At 39.9% G+C, this 17,356-nt stretch overlaps 1 protein-coding gene across 9 annotated transcripts in view; it reads left to right on the top strand.

Annotated features, from left to right (window-relative positions):
- Positions 1-17,356, top strand: part of FOXN3 (forkhead box N3) — a 206,309-nt gene that overhangs the window by 166,949 nt on the left and 22,004 nt on the right. For 4 of the 9 annotated variants that reach the window (XM_056492227.1, XM_056492225.1, XM_056492226.1 and 1 more), the window contains one exon: positions 10,842-10,907. The exons of 3 other annotated variants lie outside the window; for them this stretch is intronic. In XM_056492227.1, coding sequence (XP_056348202.1) covers positions 10,842-10,907 — 66 coding nt within the window. The remainder of the gene's footprint in view (positions 1-10,841; positions 10,908-17,356) is intronic. 2 more of the 9 variants (XM_056492229.1, XM_056492228.1) reach the window with 1 other exon arrangement.

The raw sequence follows: 17,356 nt of genomic DNA, 5'->3' as shown, positions 1-17,356 counted from the left end.
TTCAAGGCTTTATTCTATTTTCTATAACGGTATTTTTTTTCTATAACTGTATTATAGTTGTACAATGTAGCACTTGTTTTTTTTTACTCTAAGGAGTCCTGTACCTGTCAGATGTGTAACTCTGCTGGAATTTTCACTGACAATTTTGCATAAAATAGAAACATCTTCATTGATATATTCCCAAAGGAATAATATTTGTAGCTTTTATAACAAAAACCTTACAATTCTGTAGTATATGCCATTAGCGTATTTGTTGTACTGGATGAAATGTTGTACCAGACTTATGAATAATTGTCTCAAAATCAGGGCATCAGGTATTTATAAAGGGAAGAGGATCTCTATAGTGTTTTCAGTTCTGTTCCTGATTATGTGCAAGACAGCTGTTTGCTGTAAATGATGGCAGCAAAATGAAAAATAAATCAAAGGTTTTTTTCTTTTTGCATTTGCTTTTCTGGAGGTTTGCAACCCTTATCCTTTGAGATTTCCCTGCACTCTGCTGGAGACAGGAAGGAGAGGAGCAGGGAGATGTGGAGTGGGAAGGGAAATCTTCAGCAGGCACACTGGGAAATCTAGCAACTATTCACCTTCTGGCTGTGCCAGGGAGGAGATGTGTGCATTGGGAGGGCCTCTGTACAGAGGGATAGTGGGGTGTAGTGTATCCATGTGGCACACCCAGGAGAGGGCAGGCACAGAGTGCACAGACGTGGGCAAGGGGCAAGGCAGATGTGTGCTCTCTGGTTTGGTTTGTTGTAATTGATCTGGTTACCCAACATTATTAAGATTCATTTGCCCAAACAGCCTGTGTTTTGCTCTCAAGAGACACTCAGATACGATGCACAGATCGTGGTAGTAAATTAATTTTGCACTGGCAGAGGTAGTAAAAACTGTGTGCTGTATGTATATGAAGTAGAACTCTCTGAAAGGCCAGAGAGGTGCCTTTGTGCTGCACTGACAAGGCTTGCAGAAACTGCTGCTTAAAATCAGGAAAGTAGCTCTCTCTAGAGTTGTTGGAATTTTGGAGTACAAAAGGAAATGTGGGGCTTTTTCTCTATTTGGTTCTAAGCACAAAGTTGACAAGATTACTAAATAATAAAAGCAAGCTCCATGTTTCTTCATGGCAACTTTTGCCCTGCCACCCACTTGGCAGGAGCAAGGACTGTTCCTTCCCACCAGAGACACAGCTGCCTGGTATCAGGAGCTGTGTTTGGTGGGCTGCAAAGAAATGAGATCTAGCACCATTTAAAAGGTATTTTCTTCTCTGACCTAATTGTATGCCCATGAGAATTGTGCAAAACATGCTTATGATTGTCGTTAATGAAAGCATTAGTCCTTTATGAAACTGTCCTGAGCTACAGCTAAGCTGCCCAGCTGTTCTAGCCTGGGGCTGAGCCCTGCAGGATGCTGCTACCCTGATCTTCTTCCATGGATGTTACTCATTTTCTGGAAAGAGGAGGGGATGAGAGCTTCTTAGCTTACCCACTCTGTTTTGTGGAGTAAATACACTTTACGCCTTTCAGCTGATGAGCTGAAATACCTCTGCTTTATTTGTACATAATTACAAATAGAAAGTAATCTCTTCTCTCAGATCTGACTTTACTTGAGAATTAGCACTAACACACCTTCATGTATCCACTGTCCTCCTGGGGAAAAACCACCTAATCTAGAATCGGAGGACATGCCTGGGTTGGCTGTATGGCGTGGAGTAGAGTCCCAGCAGACTTCATACCTTCCTGTCTGTGTACCTGCTAGTTAGTCATGCTTGTTTGTCCTGGCTTTTTTTGACATACTTCTGTTGACAGTTCTAGCTGTCTTGCCTTCATCCACACCTTGAAACTCAGGATTGCCCAGCATACACCAAAATGGGAACTGTAGGACTTGCAGCCAATTTTCCCAGCCTTTCCTAGGTTCATGGAGCAGTCCCTGTGCATAGACCTCCCTAAGCTGTTGTCTAGTGTCCTTTCTCTTTGGTTCTCCCAGTCCCCCATGTATAAGGCTCTGCCTGATGGCACCTCTCTGCATCTTCCTGCCTGGATCTGCTCTGCTGTCATGCAGAGAAGAGGGAATGGAGTAGGCACAGAATGCCACAGGAGAGGTGACACCATTTGCAAGCCAGGTCTCGCAGAGTTTGCCCACTGACTTTTCTTTGTAAGTGCCATGGCTCCAGTGCTACTGGAGTAGCTCTTGGCCAACTCCTCCTGATTGCACCAGGAGTCTTCCTTTCATGCTTAAGCCTTCTGCCAGGGCTCAGGCTGGCAGCATATGAGATGTGTGGCTCGTGTCACCATTCTGCATTGGTGTGAGGCTCCAGCTCAGGAATTGTCTCCTCCAAGTGCATACAGCCAGTGATCTTCAGCCATCCTGCCTGAGTTGAGCAGCTCAGGGCACAGAGCATGCTTGAAGTTGGCAGACATGGATTCTGTGTGCCCAGAGCACAGCCCCTAAGCCTATTGCAAGTCACCTCTGATAAGAAATGGTGCAAGTCTGGTCCTGGAATGTCAGACATCCTGGTGCTTCTGCAGGTTTGTGTAGATAAGCCTTTGTGCAAATAAATTTTCACTGGCATAGTTTCTTCATGACTGTGTTGTGTGCTCTTTCCCTCTCTGTCATAATTTTGCAGAGTGCTTACCTGCCCTAGAGAAGCAGTTTGGAAGGCAGCTTCTGAAGTGTCCCTTCCCCTGTGTCACATTGTGAGCAGCAACGCACTATAAATACTTCTGAAATTTCACATGCAGACCTTTTGCTTTGTTTCAGCTCCTGTTAGAAGAGTTTACTAGAAGTGTTCTGATTGCCAGTCTCGTCTTCAGCCAGTGTTGCTTTACTGAAATTATCTTTAAACTTAATAGTTCTTCTACTTTGCTTTTTACCCCTGCATCCCATGGTTGCTTCATATTGATAGTCTTACTTCCTGTCTGCCTTTGTTTTGCTTAACTGTGCGAGCCAAGCTCTCTGCTTTCTGTCTTAAAGTCAGTTTCCATGTCATTTTGGTTGTCTAGCTTGGTTTTTTTAAGGTTTTGTGGTTTTCTTTTCAAAAAGTGCATCATCCCTGCTTTTCTCCATATACAGGTTTGATCTAGGTCTTGGTCCAGTGACTTGCAGAAACTTTTCCCAGGCTGAGGTATAGATTTCCTCAGTCTAGTCTGTTTTCCAAAGGTTCCACAGGAAGCATTTAGTTCATCAGAACTTGCTCTTCCAAAATAATAGATCTTAAACAAACTTAGGCTTGCTGTTACCCTTCCCACTTAATCTAAACTGAATCACTTCATGGTCCCCCATTCCAGAGTCATCCTCGTTATTTAACATAAAGAGCAGAATAGAATCTATTCTTGTTCATTCAGCAACATGGATAAAGAAACTTGTCAGCTGTCACGTCCAGGAATAACTGGTCTTACCATGGTTAATAGCATTTGTTCTCCAATCTGTACTGTGAAGTTAGTCTCCCTTGTTGATGTAATTCCCATTTCTTTAATGATGCAGAGCTGTATCCAGATCTATATCTGGTATAAGAAGTCAAGAGCAGACCCAGAGTCTCTCTGAGAAATCTTCTTTGACCATCTGTCCACAGCATTTCCAAACATTTTCTTTTCTATTCTATTTCTGAAGTCTGCTCTTTCTTTATTGCATAACAGTATCCTATCATATAAAATCTGTATTTTCTTTGAAAAGCACAGACCTTTTGACACCTGTTTCACTAATAATTGCTGTTTCACCCTGTTTGTGAATTTTCCTGTAATAGCACTAGTGCTTTGAGTTCCTCTTCCATTATGGCAGTCTGCCTGTGTCATTAGCACACAGCTATTTTAGCTGCTGGATTTTTTGTTCACCTTTTCTGCGCTTACCTTGGTTTTAGACTGCATTTGGCTCTTACACTATATACAGAGCTTTCATTGGTATGTCACATGCTGCCTGACCTTTTTCTCATCATTACCTGCAACATTTTTTTCTTCAGGTCCCTGAATACCCTTCTCACTGTTGTTTTCATGTTTATCTGATATTTGCCCCTTTGCTTTCTGGATCTGAAACCAGTGGGGAGTTTATTTATTGGGTTCACTTCCCCAGGCTTTCCCTTGCTTTGTTCTTCATGTGGATTGTGTCACAGTCGTTCCAACAGTTAGGATGTTTGGGTGAAGCCCTCCTGAAGACTCATCTTGTGGTGAAGGTACCCAGAAGCCACCTTTTCCTGCAGAACTGCAGGAAACTGTAGTGGTTGAGGGAGGCAGGGGGGCTGAAGACATTTCTTCAAGAGTCAGGCTAAGGGAAGTGCATTGGGTCTTTTCTAGCTGGCATGTCCTGTGTTTGCTGGACTGAAAGAGGTTCTTGGTTCTCAATGCCTGGTGGGCACAAATGTATTTCGAAATAGGAATGAGAAGGAAATGAGTGCTTAGAAAAACACTAGTATGTGACAATATAGGGTATGGTTTATTTGGTCTTGAATGGTCAGAGTTTTGTAGAGGACTGCCTCCTGGCCACAATTTTATAGAGGACTTCTTCTGCCAGCCATTCTCCCACTTTGCTGGAAGGGAAACCTATTCTTAGTGGCAGGAACATTATGAAAGGTTGAGCAATGATGACCTTGATGTCCCAGAGATAACACACATCTGCATAACTGGGTTCAAAGAGCATGTGTGTTTATGTATACGTGTATTCTTCAGTAAAAAAAAAAAAAAGTTTGTAACCTGTAAGACTGCAAGGAGTTACAGTCCTCACAATCACGTCTCCCACTGTAGAAGCTGAGGCTGCAGCAATCAGTTAAGAAGATGGTTGAAATTCCTGATCAAAAACTGGGTAAGTACATGATGCAACACCAAATTGTTTCTCTCTTCTATGCTAGTTCACTGGCCAGTGTTTTCTCTAGCTTTTGTTCTCTCTTCAGTATTCCATGCTGCACAGGCTGGATGGAGTCAAAAACTTAATGTTGCCTTCATGATGGGTAAATTTTATTTTCACATCCTTGTGCACTGAAAGTTAATCTTGCCAGTAATGTGCATCAAAATGAAAAAACAATTTTAATAAATAAAGGAACAAAACCAAAGCAAAAATCTCCACCCTGCTTTTAAGGAGAGTATGTGCTGTAATGCATCATCTTTATGTGTAAGATGTGTATCTCATCTCTCTTTTTTGAGGTGTCTCTTAAAATATTTTTATTTTGCACTGGTAAAATGACTTATCAGTATTGTGAGTCTGTCTTTTAACAGCTAAATGATTTTCATCTTTACTCCTGAGATGAAAAATTAGGGTGCTTTAGTTTCCCACAGCTTTCTGAATGATAGATGAACCTCTTTGAGTTAGTGCATGTATAAGACCTACTATAACTCTTTCTACTGTCATTCTTTTTATTAACTCTAGTATTTTTAATGAGACTACATTGTAACTGTGTGCTTGGTTTACAGTTTTTCAGCTGATAAAATTTTTCAGATGAAAACTTGTTAGAGAATGGAAATCATATGTGTTGCTTCATGACAATACAAATGTAGCAAAATAGAGGAGCAGGAAGAAGATTTCGGGTAGAAATATTCTGTATTTTTTGAAATTAGATTTCTTATGATACTTATGCCATAGCTTACTTGGCCGTGCTGGAAATGAACTTAAATAGGAAAAATTGTTAGTTCATTTAGACCTGTGCCTTTCTTCTTCTGTGTCTCATACTAGATTTGTTTAAAGAAGTGGGAGATGCTCCACTGTAACTTGGCATTGCTAATTGAATTGCTTCCTCCTGGCCTCTATTGTATAACTTCCAGAATTCTGTGTGGTCTTTCGTGCACTGTTGTTGAGATATGAATATAATTTCTTGTTTCTTCCCAAGATCTTGCTTCTGAATCCTACTGGTTTGCTGTACACTTCCACAAGTATTCTTTTTATTTTAAGAGAACTTCTCAACCTTATTTAAATATTTCAGAAGTGGACTCAGTGGCATCCCACACCAAGGAGTTTGACAGAATTACAGTACTTACAGTTCTCTTCAGGTATTTCTTTCTGTCTTGCACATTGCAACTTTATTTTAACAGCCATATTCTTATTCCATCATTAGGCAAAATAAATTAAAAATAGAAAAGAAAAAAAATCAAGTGGGAAAAAGCCTCCACTCTGTTCATTATTCTCTGTGTTTTGTACCAAGGTTAACCATCATGATGTGGGAAGGGAAAAGGCATGTCTGTTAACAGACAAGTTAAACAGGGGCAAGTTGCTATTTGCTCTGTTGTAGTTTAATAAGCCTGAAGGTAAAAGATAGAAGACAATGTTGCTTTTGCACCATTTTACTACTGATAAAAATTGAAAATATCAAATAACAAAAACAGTGTAGGAATGGGCTGTGGTAGAAAGTAAGGCAGGGAGGGAGTTTAAGGCTGATTTGTAGACAAGGGATAATCTGAACTTCTGCCTTTTGAGTACAATGACCCTAGGTTTTAGGTATGCCATCTACACTAGGAACATATAAATGGGAAAAAGCCGTGGAGGATGCTGAGGCAGAAGTAAAATGGGCCAAAAACTAGCATACTGAATGGCAAAGTGAAATGCTTTACAAAAATAGTTCTATTTTAGATGTAGTAACTTTAAATTAAAAGAAGATCTTATAAATTCCTTCCTGATGAGATAACATAGCTATGGTTGTAGTGTACAGATGGTGCAGTTTATTTACTCACTACATTTTTTACGTCAGTTGGCTGTAACATTTTATTAATACCTAAATATGCATCTTAAGTGCCTCTCTCTAGGCATCTGTGCTGGAAAATTCAGGCCATGGTTGCTTTGAACTGCTTTAGCTGCTGTTTTCTTTAAAACCTTATAGTATGGCTGTAAAGATAAATATCGTTTTACACAACCAAAAGGGCACTATGTTATCCTAATTTTTATTTAATTGGAAAGGGATGGATTTGAAGGGTTTGATGAAACCAGATCAAAGTTTTAAATGATATCAAAATAATATGAATTACTATGAATCACATTCTCTTTCTATAAAATGACCTCTGATCAGAGATCACAACGTAGAAAAGAACAGCTGTCACATCGGGCTTTCTCAGTCTGATTTTAGTTAGTTTTTGAATAAAGAGTCTGCTACCTGAGGGCTGTTCTCTGCATTGCTTGTATGTAATCTCATGCTAAATATTTCATGCCTACCATTTCGCCATTTCACGTGCAAGATAGATTCTGATCTATACAGGTAACATGCAAAGCAAAATTCAGCTCAAAGTCTTGACAATATGCATAGATGTAATTCCACAGAGTGATAAATAGTAGGTTATTTTCTCACTGAAAGAGCTAGGTGCTGTTTACAAATTTGGTGTTCACTGCTGAAGACTGCTTACAAGGGGTGTGAATCTAAAATGCAGCAAACAGAACTGCCATGAGGTTCGTACCAGCATTGGTATCATCTTCATGAAAAGAAGTTTTGTGTTTGAGAGCAATGCTGGTCAAAACACCAACAGGCTCATACCGCAGGGGGAGGTACTGCAGCTGTACTACCTTCCATTCCAGCCCCTTGTTACTTTTCATTCCAGCCCCTTGATGCCTTTCATACCTTACAAGATCTTGTAAGTGCTTAAGGTTTCTTACAGGTCCTTTCTGGTACCTTGTGATGGACCCTTGGTGCATGAGGGGCCAAGCACTGAAACTTCAGACTTTAGTGTGAAGCACCAAATGTATAGCCAGACTGCAGGTGTTTGTTAGAAAGAACTGTGGCTGCTGGCGATTTTTGTCATTATTTTCTTATCACTCTCCAGTGTTGCCTGTTTGAAACTTTGATATACTCTTACTTCTTTGTACAACACCTGCAATTCTTTCTTTTCTTCCTCGTTCCTTCCTTCTTTCACAGGGAAGGCTGGACATCTACTTTCCGCTGATAAAGAATTAACAGTTCACCTATACAGTCATTTCACTATTTACTTGAATTACCAAAAGAAGCAACCAGAATGCATTCATTTAAATACTTAATTTTTTTATTCCAAAATTCTTATGTAGTTATTTTTAACCTGGTTTCCTAGGGAAGGATATTCCTGCAATCATGTTTCACTAACCACCCACTGTTAATAACTTCAGGAGCCTTTGTGTTGATCGCAGACTTCAGGGAGGACCAAGATAGCAATTCTGAAATCCACAGCTTCACAAACACAGGCCAGATAGAAGGGACAGGATCCAGTTGCCAGGTGGTGGAGATGAAGCAGTAAGCAAGGTCAGGCCTTAGAGCTACAAATGGGAGCATCCACATGGAAGAAACTTCAGAAGGACAGCAATGGGGAAAGGGCCACCAGCGTGGGGGCACTGGTGGGGACCAGTGCCCGCCAAAGCAAGAAGTGCCAGTCCCAGCAAAGGTGCCCTTCAGTCCCATGCCTTTGGTGCTGCTCCTCATGGCTACTTCTTGGCTTTTCTTGACACACTGCTCATGTTAATGCCTCCAAATTGTTGAAAATGCTGCAAAAGAATGTGCCAGATTTTCAATCTGCCTCTTTGTGTGGGCTCAGACACCTGGCCCTCGGCCCTTGTCTCTCTTGTGCAGCAGTCGCTCCTTCTTCTTTTTCCTTGCAGTAGGAAAACCCAAAGCACGTTTTCCTGGATCCTACTGACACCACCATTCATGCATGCCTCCAAGCTCTCTTACCTCTGCCAAGGCATTATGGAATAGCTGTCTGGTTTCTTCAAGAATATACCAACAGGAACAGAGCTAGGCACATAGCAGGCATGGATCAGCTTGAGACATGGCTATTCTTCGGGAGACAGCTGCTGCAGGTGCAGTCCTGTGTCAGGAGCAGCTCATGTTCATGTCTTACGTCACCGCAGAAACACTGGTACCGTTAGTGGTCCAAAGGCTAAGAACACACCTTTCAACAGAAACTGGTTGCATCAATTTTATCTCAAATCACAGAGTTTGTTACACAAACAAAACCCAAAGTCATCAGGAAATGTGCTTTTCCTAGTATTGTTTTTTATTCTTTCAGCAGCAAAATTTGCATTTTACTAAAGTGTCGTCCGCTGAACTAAAACAAAATGAAATTTAGGAACAGCCAATAAACCAATGCTGAATTTGGCTGTATGAATTGCAATACACTAAATTCAACTTCAACAATCTCCTGATTTTATTGTATGAAAAAGAGGGAAGAACTCTGGTTTGATTTGTCTTTATTTCTCAGGCTTCTTTGCTCTTTTGTCTTGCTTTTTAACATGAGATAGATTATTCCTCTTTAGTTTGAAGGCACGCACTTGCTGTGTGGTGTGTGGATCCAGTCTTGCAACATGGCACAAATTTGGGAATGAAGCTGTGGGAAATGGCATTTTCAGCATACATAATTGCAGCAGGAATTCTGCTTTTGAGGTATCTTCAGAATTGAAGATGAACATAACTTGGTAACACTGCTTTGTCTTTGGAAAATGTTGACCTGTCCAGAAGACACAGACATCTTTTATACGAAGTATGCTGCTGCTGCTTCAGCTTCAGTTTGACACCTACTATACAGTTCCTCTGTTTCCTGTTTTAGCAATTAAATAATAGAGTAGTAGCCTTTAGAAGAGTGTTTGCAGCTATTCACAGAATAGTAGTACATACTTAGACTAATAAAAAGTCCCTTTTTTTAATTCTGCAGTCAAGTGAATTCCTGTTTGGCTTAAGCAGATTTTGAAATCCTGTCTATGTCACTTGTATTGTTAGTAAATTACAGGGCTTTATACCACATCACATTACTGGGAATAGATTTGAAATATATAAAGATCAAAAATACAGATATTTTTAACAGTGGTAAGTAATTTTCTGTCATAATAGCCAAAATAAAATGCCATGAAGCTATTAGTAGTAAATTAGTTTTTTTGGTATGTAATTTGGTATAAATACTGACAAGCTGAAAAAACCCCCAACCCCAAACAACAAATGCATACTCATTAGTCATTCAGTTTAGCAGCACAGAGGCAGCAGTCAGCCAGGGTGTGCGTTTTTATGTCTGCTTCAATTGCACACTTCATTTATTTGGACATGGCATAGGCGGCTTTCTCTGTCACACGGCATCACTGCACGATTAGCAAGTTGCGCCCCAGGGCAGCTGGGACGCTTTGCTGGGGCAGATGTTCTTTTCAGCTTATTCAGTGGCCGTTGTGGGGTTGTTTACTGTTGTCATAGATACCTGCATTTCCATAGCAGCCGAGCTGTTGTGTGTGAAGCAAGTGAATATAGTTATAAAAGGATCATATTTTGTTCTGTCTCTGTAACTTGCCATCTGTCAGTTGACTGTTCATGATGGATTCTGAAACCGATTTAAGAATAACAGCAGCCAGTTGATAATTTTTGCTTATATTAAAGTGACAGTGGTCAAGGATGCAAATAAGTTGGTGCTTCAATGAAATGTTAGTTTCTTTTTTTTTTTTTTTTTTGTTTCTTAATTGCAGCAGTTTGTCTTCCAACACTTTCTCAAACCTTAAAATCTTTCTTGACAAATAGAAATGACCAGATGTCATCTTCTGTACTTGCTCAGGTATTCCTTGTGCTTTCCCACTCCTCAGCTGTCAGCTCATCCCTCTCTGTTGCTTCAAAATTGTGATGTTGCACCTGCTTTCACAGATCCTTTGTAATGAAATCTAACTGCTCTCTACAGAATTAAACAGGGAATTGGTGAGGCTAACATCAAAGGTACCGTGCATACACAAGTACAAGTATGGCTTGGTGACATAGATCACCACTCTGTTTAATAGTTACAATGGGATCACATGCAAGTTTGGGGTAGATTTAATGTGAAGTCAGCAAGCCCTCTGAATAGTGAACTCTCATACCTTTTCACTCAGATACGTGGTCAAACCTGAAGTTTAGAAATGGGGGTGAGAAGATAAGCCCAGTTGTAAGTAATGTATTTATTGGTTGATTTTTCCAGATCCTGACATTGATGCTGCCACTGCCATGATGCTTTTGAATACTCCCCCTGAGATACAAGCAGGTTGTGAGTAGATATTTCTATAGCATATAGCAACATAGACGTATAAAATTAATATTCTCTTTTATAAGTATACAGCATACCAGATAAAAAGGATGTAATAAAGAAATATAACTTCCCTTGTAGACCCTTGCACTTCCTTGACCTAACATGAGTATATTTTTGTGGTTCATATTACATTCTTTGTTACATGAATAATATTAATCCGTGATCTCTAATGTAAAAGAGAGGTTATTGTTATTCATGACATACACTTAAATGAGTAACATACTATTATCCATACTCATAGAAAGACCTGGGGCAACAGGAGAAAGGCAGGGAGAGAGAGAAAGAGAGCAAGAGAGTGAAGAGTACATGGCATATGGTTGTGTTTTCATTTTGTTTTGATTTGACTCCTATCGTGTAAGTTACCACAGCCATCTGGATACTTTCCATTCACTTGGGCACTGTTTCAGCTCCTTCCTTGCACACATCCTGTCCATTTTGGTTTTTTTTTTTTTTTTGCTCTGACTGATGCATGGTGGTACACAGGCGACAAGAAGCAAAGAGGTCTCATTTCCTCTGTCCTCCCTGTTCTGTGACCAGGTCTAAGGTTTTAAGGCTGTGTATTAGCAGAGCACTGAAGGGGCCCAGACCCCCACTGTACTGGGCAGTGCAAATACTGCAGGAACCATCCTGCCCCACAGAGTTTGCAGTGAAGATATTACAGGAATCCATGGTGGAATACAGCTGCACTAAAACAGGGAATACAAGAAAACAAACATATCACTAGTCAGCAAGCATGGTAGTAATGCCAAGTGACAGGCAGCTCTAAAAAATAAAGGCAGAAGTTAAAATAGAAGCCATTACCAAGACTGTCTAGCATCACTGCTATTGTTCTAGCCTGGGCAACCAACTCCAAATTCCAGGGGAAGCCTTGATTTGCACTTTGATACTCTGCCTGGGGAAGAGAGTCAATTACCATCAAAGCATTTCCCATGCAGCTGAGGAAAGCTATTGTCATCCTGCTTTGTGACCCTGCCAGAGGAATGCTTCTTGAGAAGCTTCTCTCAGGAGAGCATGATGTACCAAGAAACTGTTCTGGAAAGAAAAGAGTGGCCCTTGTCTCCTCCTAAGCAACTTTCAGGAACTGTGCATGGTTAAGGGGCGAGCAATCCCTGCAGTGTGTAGGTAGGAAAAAGAAGATTTTGTTGGGAAGAGGAGGTTATGCTTGGCCATAGTGGGAAGAATAAAATGAGACAATTTCCAAAGGATTGCAGATTTAAAGAAACCAGATTTGTGAGGTAGAATAAAACGGGAAAGGAATTGGTATAGAATCAAAGTGCAGGGGTGAAAGGGTATGTGGGAGAGGAAGAGGGCATGAGTAGTATGTGCATAGAAAAGGATGGAGAAAACACAAATATGAACTCCTGGAGGCACTGGAGAATGGGAGAGGGCTGCAGACAAGAACAGGAGGAGATCCATAATACTAAACATGTACTAGACATGCTGCAGATTTTTGTCATGTGCATGTGTTTGCCAGCATTGCAGTGCAAGTGATTTGAAGACTTGTGCAGTGTCATTTCGTAGACATTACAGTTGGATAGTTTTGGCTTACTACTGTTTTATGTTATAGAGGTCACTCTGAGGAAGGAAATTCTAGCCTCCTATGAGTTTGGCATATCTCCACATCCTGTGTCACCTTCCTAGTGGGCTCTTGTTCTGAGGATGCGAAAAGTGACAGGGAGATGAAAGCAAAAAATGGTTCCTCATTGACACTGCTCCCTCCTTGATATCCATGAGTAACAAGACCTTCCTCTGTGTCCTTAAACTCAAATGCAGAGTCTGCTCAGAAGTTCATGGATCTTTCTAGACATTGATAGAATTGCCGGGAGAAATAGCCAGAATTAGCCTCAGAGGCCCTCTGAATTACAAAGGAGAAGAATTTTGGCAGATGTGTGAATGGATACCTTGAAAAAGTAAAGCAGCCTGTCCTATCAATTGCAGTTGAGTCTCACTTATGTGCCATGCTAGCAAAATCTTAGGCAGCTTAAAGCAAATTAATTGCTACTTTACTTAAGGAAACAATTGCATGAAAAACAATCCCATTTAAAATTAGTTTTCAAATAAAAGGGAGGTTGGCTATAAAAGTTTCACTGCAATGTTGAGCATCATCTGGAAGTTCACATTCTCTGTTCTGTCAGGGGCTACAGTGGTCTATAAATCAAGCTGGGAATTACCAGGACAGTAAGTGTGCTGATACCATTTGATCTGTTGAAGACTGAGAGTGCTATTCCTGGTGTTAGACTGTGGTGTCAAATACATGCACAAGGGCTGCAAAATGCCCCATCGTCTGAAGACAAGATTTGGAGAGTGAAGGACATAGTTTGTAGTTTGGCCATAGGTTTTAATACTTCTATGAAACCCTCCTTTGGTCTGAGAGTCTGACTCCAAACATGCTGCTTACTGACACAACAAAGAGTCACTGGAGGCAGAACCTGAGGTCATTTCACCTTACAGGAACTTCACAACTCAGAAAGCTTAAAACTCTGGTCCATTAAGACCTTTTCCTGTCCTACAGACATTTAACCGTTGTAGTGACAAGTGGATACCTCCAAGGCAGATTATGACAGAATATGGATTCATTTTCTATGGATGGTTACATTCATTGGCTCTTGAATGTGAAGACATCTTGGATTAAAAGCTGCTTTTCAAGTGCTGTAGAAATCTATGTTCATCTAGGCAGTGTGGGTACCAAAAGCATCTTTAGATTGAAGTTAGCTCTGACAATTTCTCAAAGTCTTACTGAAATTTATACTGTTAATATGGTCTGTCAGAAGGGAATCCCATCTCAGTGGTACTAGAAAACCCAGAGTAAACTATTCCTGCTTCGTAAGAGATTGATTAATTAGCTTTATGGTTTTAAATGACCATTTAAAATTCCACACTGATGTGTGGAAACACTGCTAACAATCACAAATGAATTCTAAAATCAGCTTTTGCTTTTATATGAAATCTTGAAATGGTGTCTGACAAACATTGCTTACCATTTACCCCACTTCCATCATCCTTTAAAACAAAAAGGCATAGTAAAAGAGTAAAATACTGTTATTAGGATTATTTTGTGTTTGTGTAGGTTTTACTGCATACACTCATAAAACTGATTCTTCACATTGCTGCTGAAGGTTAGGAATATGCAGTTAGTGTTAACATCAGAAATCATTTTCTCAATTATTAACACTTAGCAGTATATTCACAGACAAGTACTTAATTGATTGTAACCAAAGGCAGAAGTTCAAAGTAGCCAGCTGTGTACAAGTTTCTACTGAAACCTGCAATCCAGCTGGCACCAGGACTTAAAGCATGCAAGATACTGTGATATGCTAAGAGAGGGCATGTAGGAACATAGATTTAATACTTTTTGCTTCAGTTTATTGAAGTCCTTTTGTTTCATCAGGTTTTATAGGTTTGTGTTTGAAATGAAACAGCAGTTGAAACACCTGTTTCCTTTAGAAGTAGCTATCACAAGTTACAAATTCTTGGGATTCTTATTAGTAGCCAGTTCATGAATATTAATTCTAAAATACTCGACTTGCATTGAAAACTGTATCTTGATCTGCAAGGCACTGAGTAGTCTGGGCCATCTTGTGCAAGTTGCCTTTATGGCAACAGCCTTTATGGGCCTGTTTCCCTCATGTGAATCTAATTTAGAGAGAAAGCAGAAGAAAACAGGATGGAGAACAAATGGCAGAGCTCAGTTTAGAACTTATGGGTACTACATCAGTGAAGTCCATGAGTTAGTTTTCTACACTTGCTTTTTGTACAGAAGTTTTTCAGCACTTCAATTCTTACCAATGCCTTGAAAGAGAATATTACTACCTGTCATAGTATTCCCTGCTTCTAAGAGTGTGGCATCCTGGGCGTGTCATTGAGTCTTGCCAAACCATGATATTTTGCCATGATTAAAATGGAGTAGGTTTTGGTGCTTTTGCAGTGGATTTGAATTCCTGAGATGCAAGTCACTGGAAGAGTGTAAGTAGCAGCACCTTCTTAATTGGTGAGGTCATTCTGAACTTCGAGCCACTTGCTTTTCTGGAGGGATGAGTAAAGAAGGGACTGTGTTAGTGTATGGCTGCTACTGCAGGTGAAAGTGCTATGGTCAGAGGGATTATCCTGGAAATACTGATTCAATTCAAGAAGCTTCTTGGTGTTATTACACATAGCTTCACATTCATGCATATTCCTTTGCCTGTTTCTATATAATTTGTGAATTGCACACAAATGTAAGTACGTTGCTCAACCTAAAGTTTAGATCTGCAGTCAGCTATTAAACAGTGCTCACAGAAAGGTTTTGGGTAGAAACCAGGAAACTTGAGAGTCTTCCCAGCCCTGACATCCATCTTCTGGTATCAGTACTTCTTATCACTACTCAGTTGATTGCGTTGGCTAGAAAGGGGTGGCCTTCAGAAAACTTAGCAACACTGGATTTGTGGGTGGTTCCTTGTAGGAGACTGAAGTGCTCTGGTAGAGATGTTTAGGAAGATATGAACATGGAGTTTTGCTTAAAAAATAGGTTTTCCAGGGTTGAAACCAGTGTCTCTGATTTGGAAGTCTTTACCAGTCTTCATCTCCAAACATATAAAACCCAAACTAGATATATACATTGTAAGGTTGGTGGGAGGAGAAGTAATTCCCTAAGGAGATCTACTTTACCTCCATACTCCTAACATATACCCCAATGAAAGTCACTTTTTAAACTAATGCAAGTGGATAGTATATGAGCAAGACACATATACAGGAATCAAGGCCAAAAAAAATTGCCATAATGGCAGTCAGAAAATCTCCAAATAAGATATAGTAGAACATGCTGTTTTATTGGGACATTTTTATTGTACATGAAACTTGATAGCTGTAATGTTCTATTTGTACTGCTTATGGACAAGTCACTTATTATAACTGAGGCAGCTTCCAGCCTAACTTTGAGTATCAGAAAATGATAAATCATTGAGACTAAAATGTTTCATAAAGCTGTTTTTGCTGACAATTTTGTATCAAAGCAAGAAACTAGGAAGATATATTTTCATATACTTTCTGTTGCTGGGTTTTGGTTGGGATTTTGTTTTGATTTATTTTACTTTGGTGTTTAATATTAAGCCATTAAAGGGATGAAATAAATTTGGAAAGAAAGCTTACTTTTATGAAATACTTTCTACTTCTTTCTCTGTACTCCTCATAATATTTTCAGAAAAAATATGAGTGTGATAATGTTATCAGGATACATGTGTCTCCCCCACCTCAATTTTTTTTTAGAATAAATGGCTTGTTGGTTGCATCCTAGATTTTGCATTTTGTAAGGGCTACAGCACATGGAATTTAAGAGCTGTAAAATTGTCTTGGAGCAGTAAAATACAAGTTGGGCAGATGTCATCAAATTTGTGCGTGGGATAAGATAGCTGAATAAAGTTACACACATTTGGCAGAAAACATTTGCTTTTGGCAACTTCTAATGTCCTATCCACTATACATCATCAGCAATTTCCTACTTTCAGTTCTTATAGCCTAATACAAAGAATTCTGCTAAACACTGTGCTAAAGGGAAGCTTGGCAGAAAAGAGCTGAAGCTGACAGATATTAGCCAAAACTCAGTACCTCTTGTCTATAATGATTTCTTCTGTGCTAAAAGCTGGGTCAGGGAAGGGAGCCCTGGGATCGATGCATGTGCCATATGATGATAGAAGAAGCAAAGAACCAGTCTATCCCTACAGCATGCACTCACACATTCCACTTCTTTAAAATTCATCAGTAAATACTATTCATTCTCCCTTACTAAGAAATGGCTACCTTGAGCTAGACAGTTTAGTGAAGGGTGTGTTTGTTTCTGAGATCACACAAAGAAAAAGATTTTTACCCAGTTCATTGTTGTAATTGACAACAAATCTCACTCCTTGATTATACTTCATTTATCTTTCACATGCCAAGACAAGAAGTTAGTTTACTTTTTTAGTGAGCTGTTGGGGTGTCACTGTGTCTGGTGACTGTGCATTACTTCGTCCTTCTTTTGCACTTCAATTTTACCAAATTGCTACATTGTTTGTGTGACAGTCAAATCTTCAGGGAAGGACCCAGTCTGGCACAGGTTTTCTGACACTGTTGTGAAGATCTTGGATGAGGTAGTTGTCTCAACCAGAATGAACCTGCACACACCTGCAAGTAAGAGATTAGGGGTGCGGTCTGTTGAGAGATGTGGTGAAAGATGTCCATAGTTGGAACAGTCTACTCAACTAATGTGCACATGAGAACATGCTCTGGATTAAAATAGTCCTGCACTGGCTGTCATCATGTAGCCTTCTACTTACTTTCCACCTACAGACCCTGAGTACAGGCTATGAAACAACACTGGATTTTTGAAGGGCTTCTGTTGGATTCTTTTAACACTATGTGAACACAGTGCCTTGATGGATTCAGATTATGATATG

The sequence above is a fragment of the Oenanthe melanoleuca genome, chromosome 5 (genome assembly GCF_029582105.1).
Source record: "Oenanthe melanoleuca isolate GR-GAL-2019-014 chromosome 5, OMel1.0, whole genome shotgun sequence".
NCBI classification, from domain to species: Eukaryota; Metazoa; Chordata; class Aves; order Passeriformes; family Muscicapidae; genus Oenanthe; species Oenanthe melanoleuca.
This window is presented reverse-complemented; position numbering and strand designations above follow the sequence as displayed.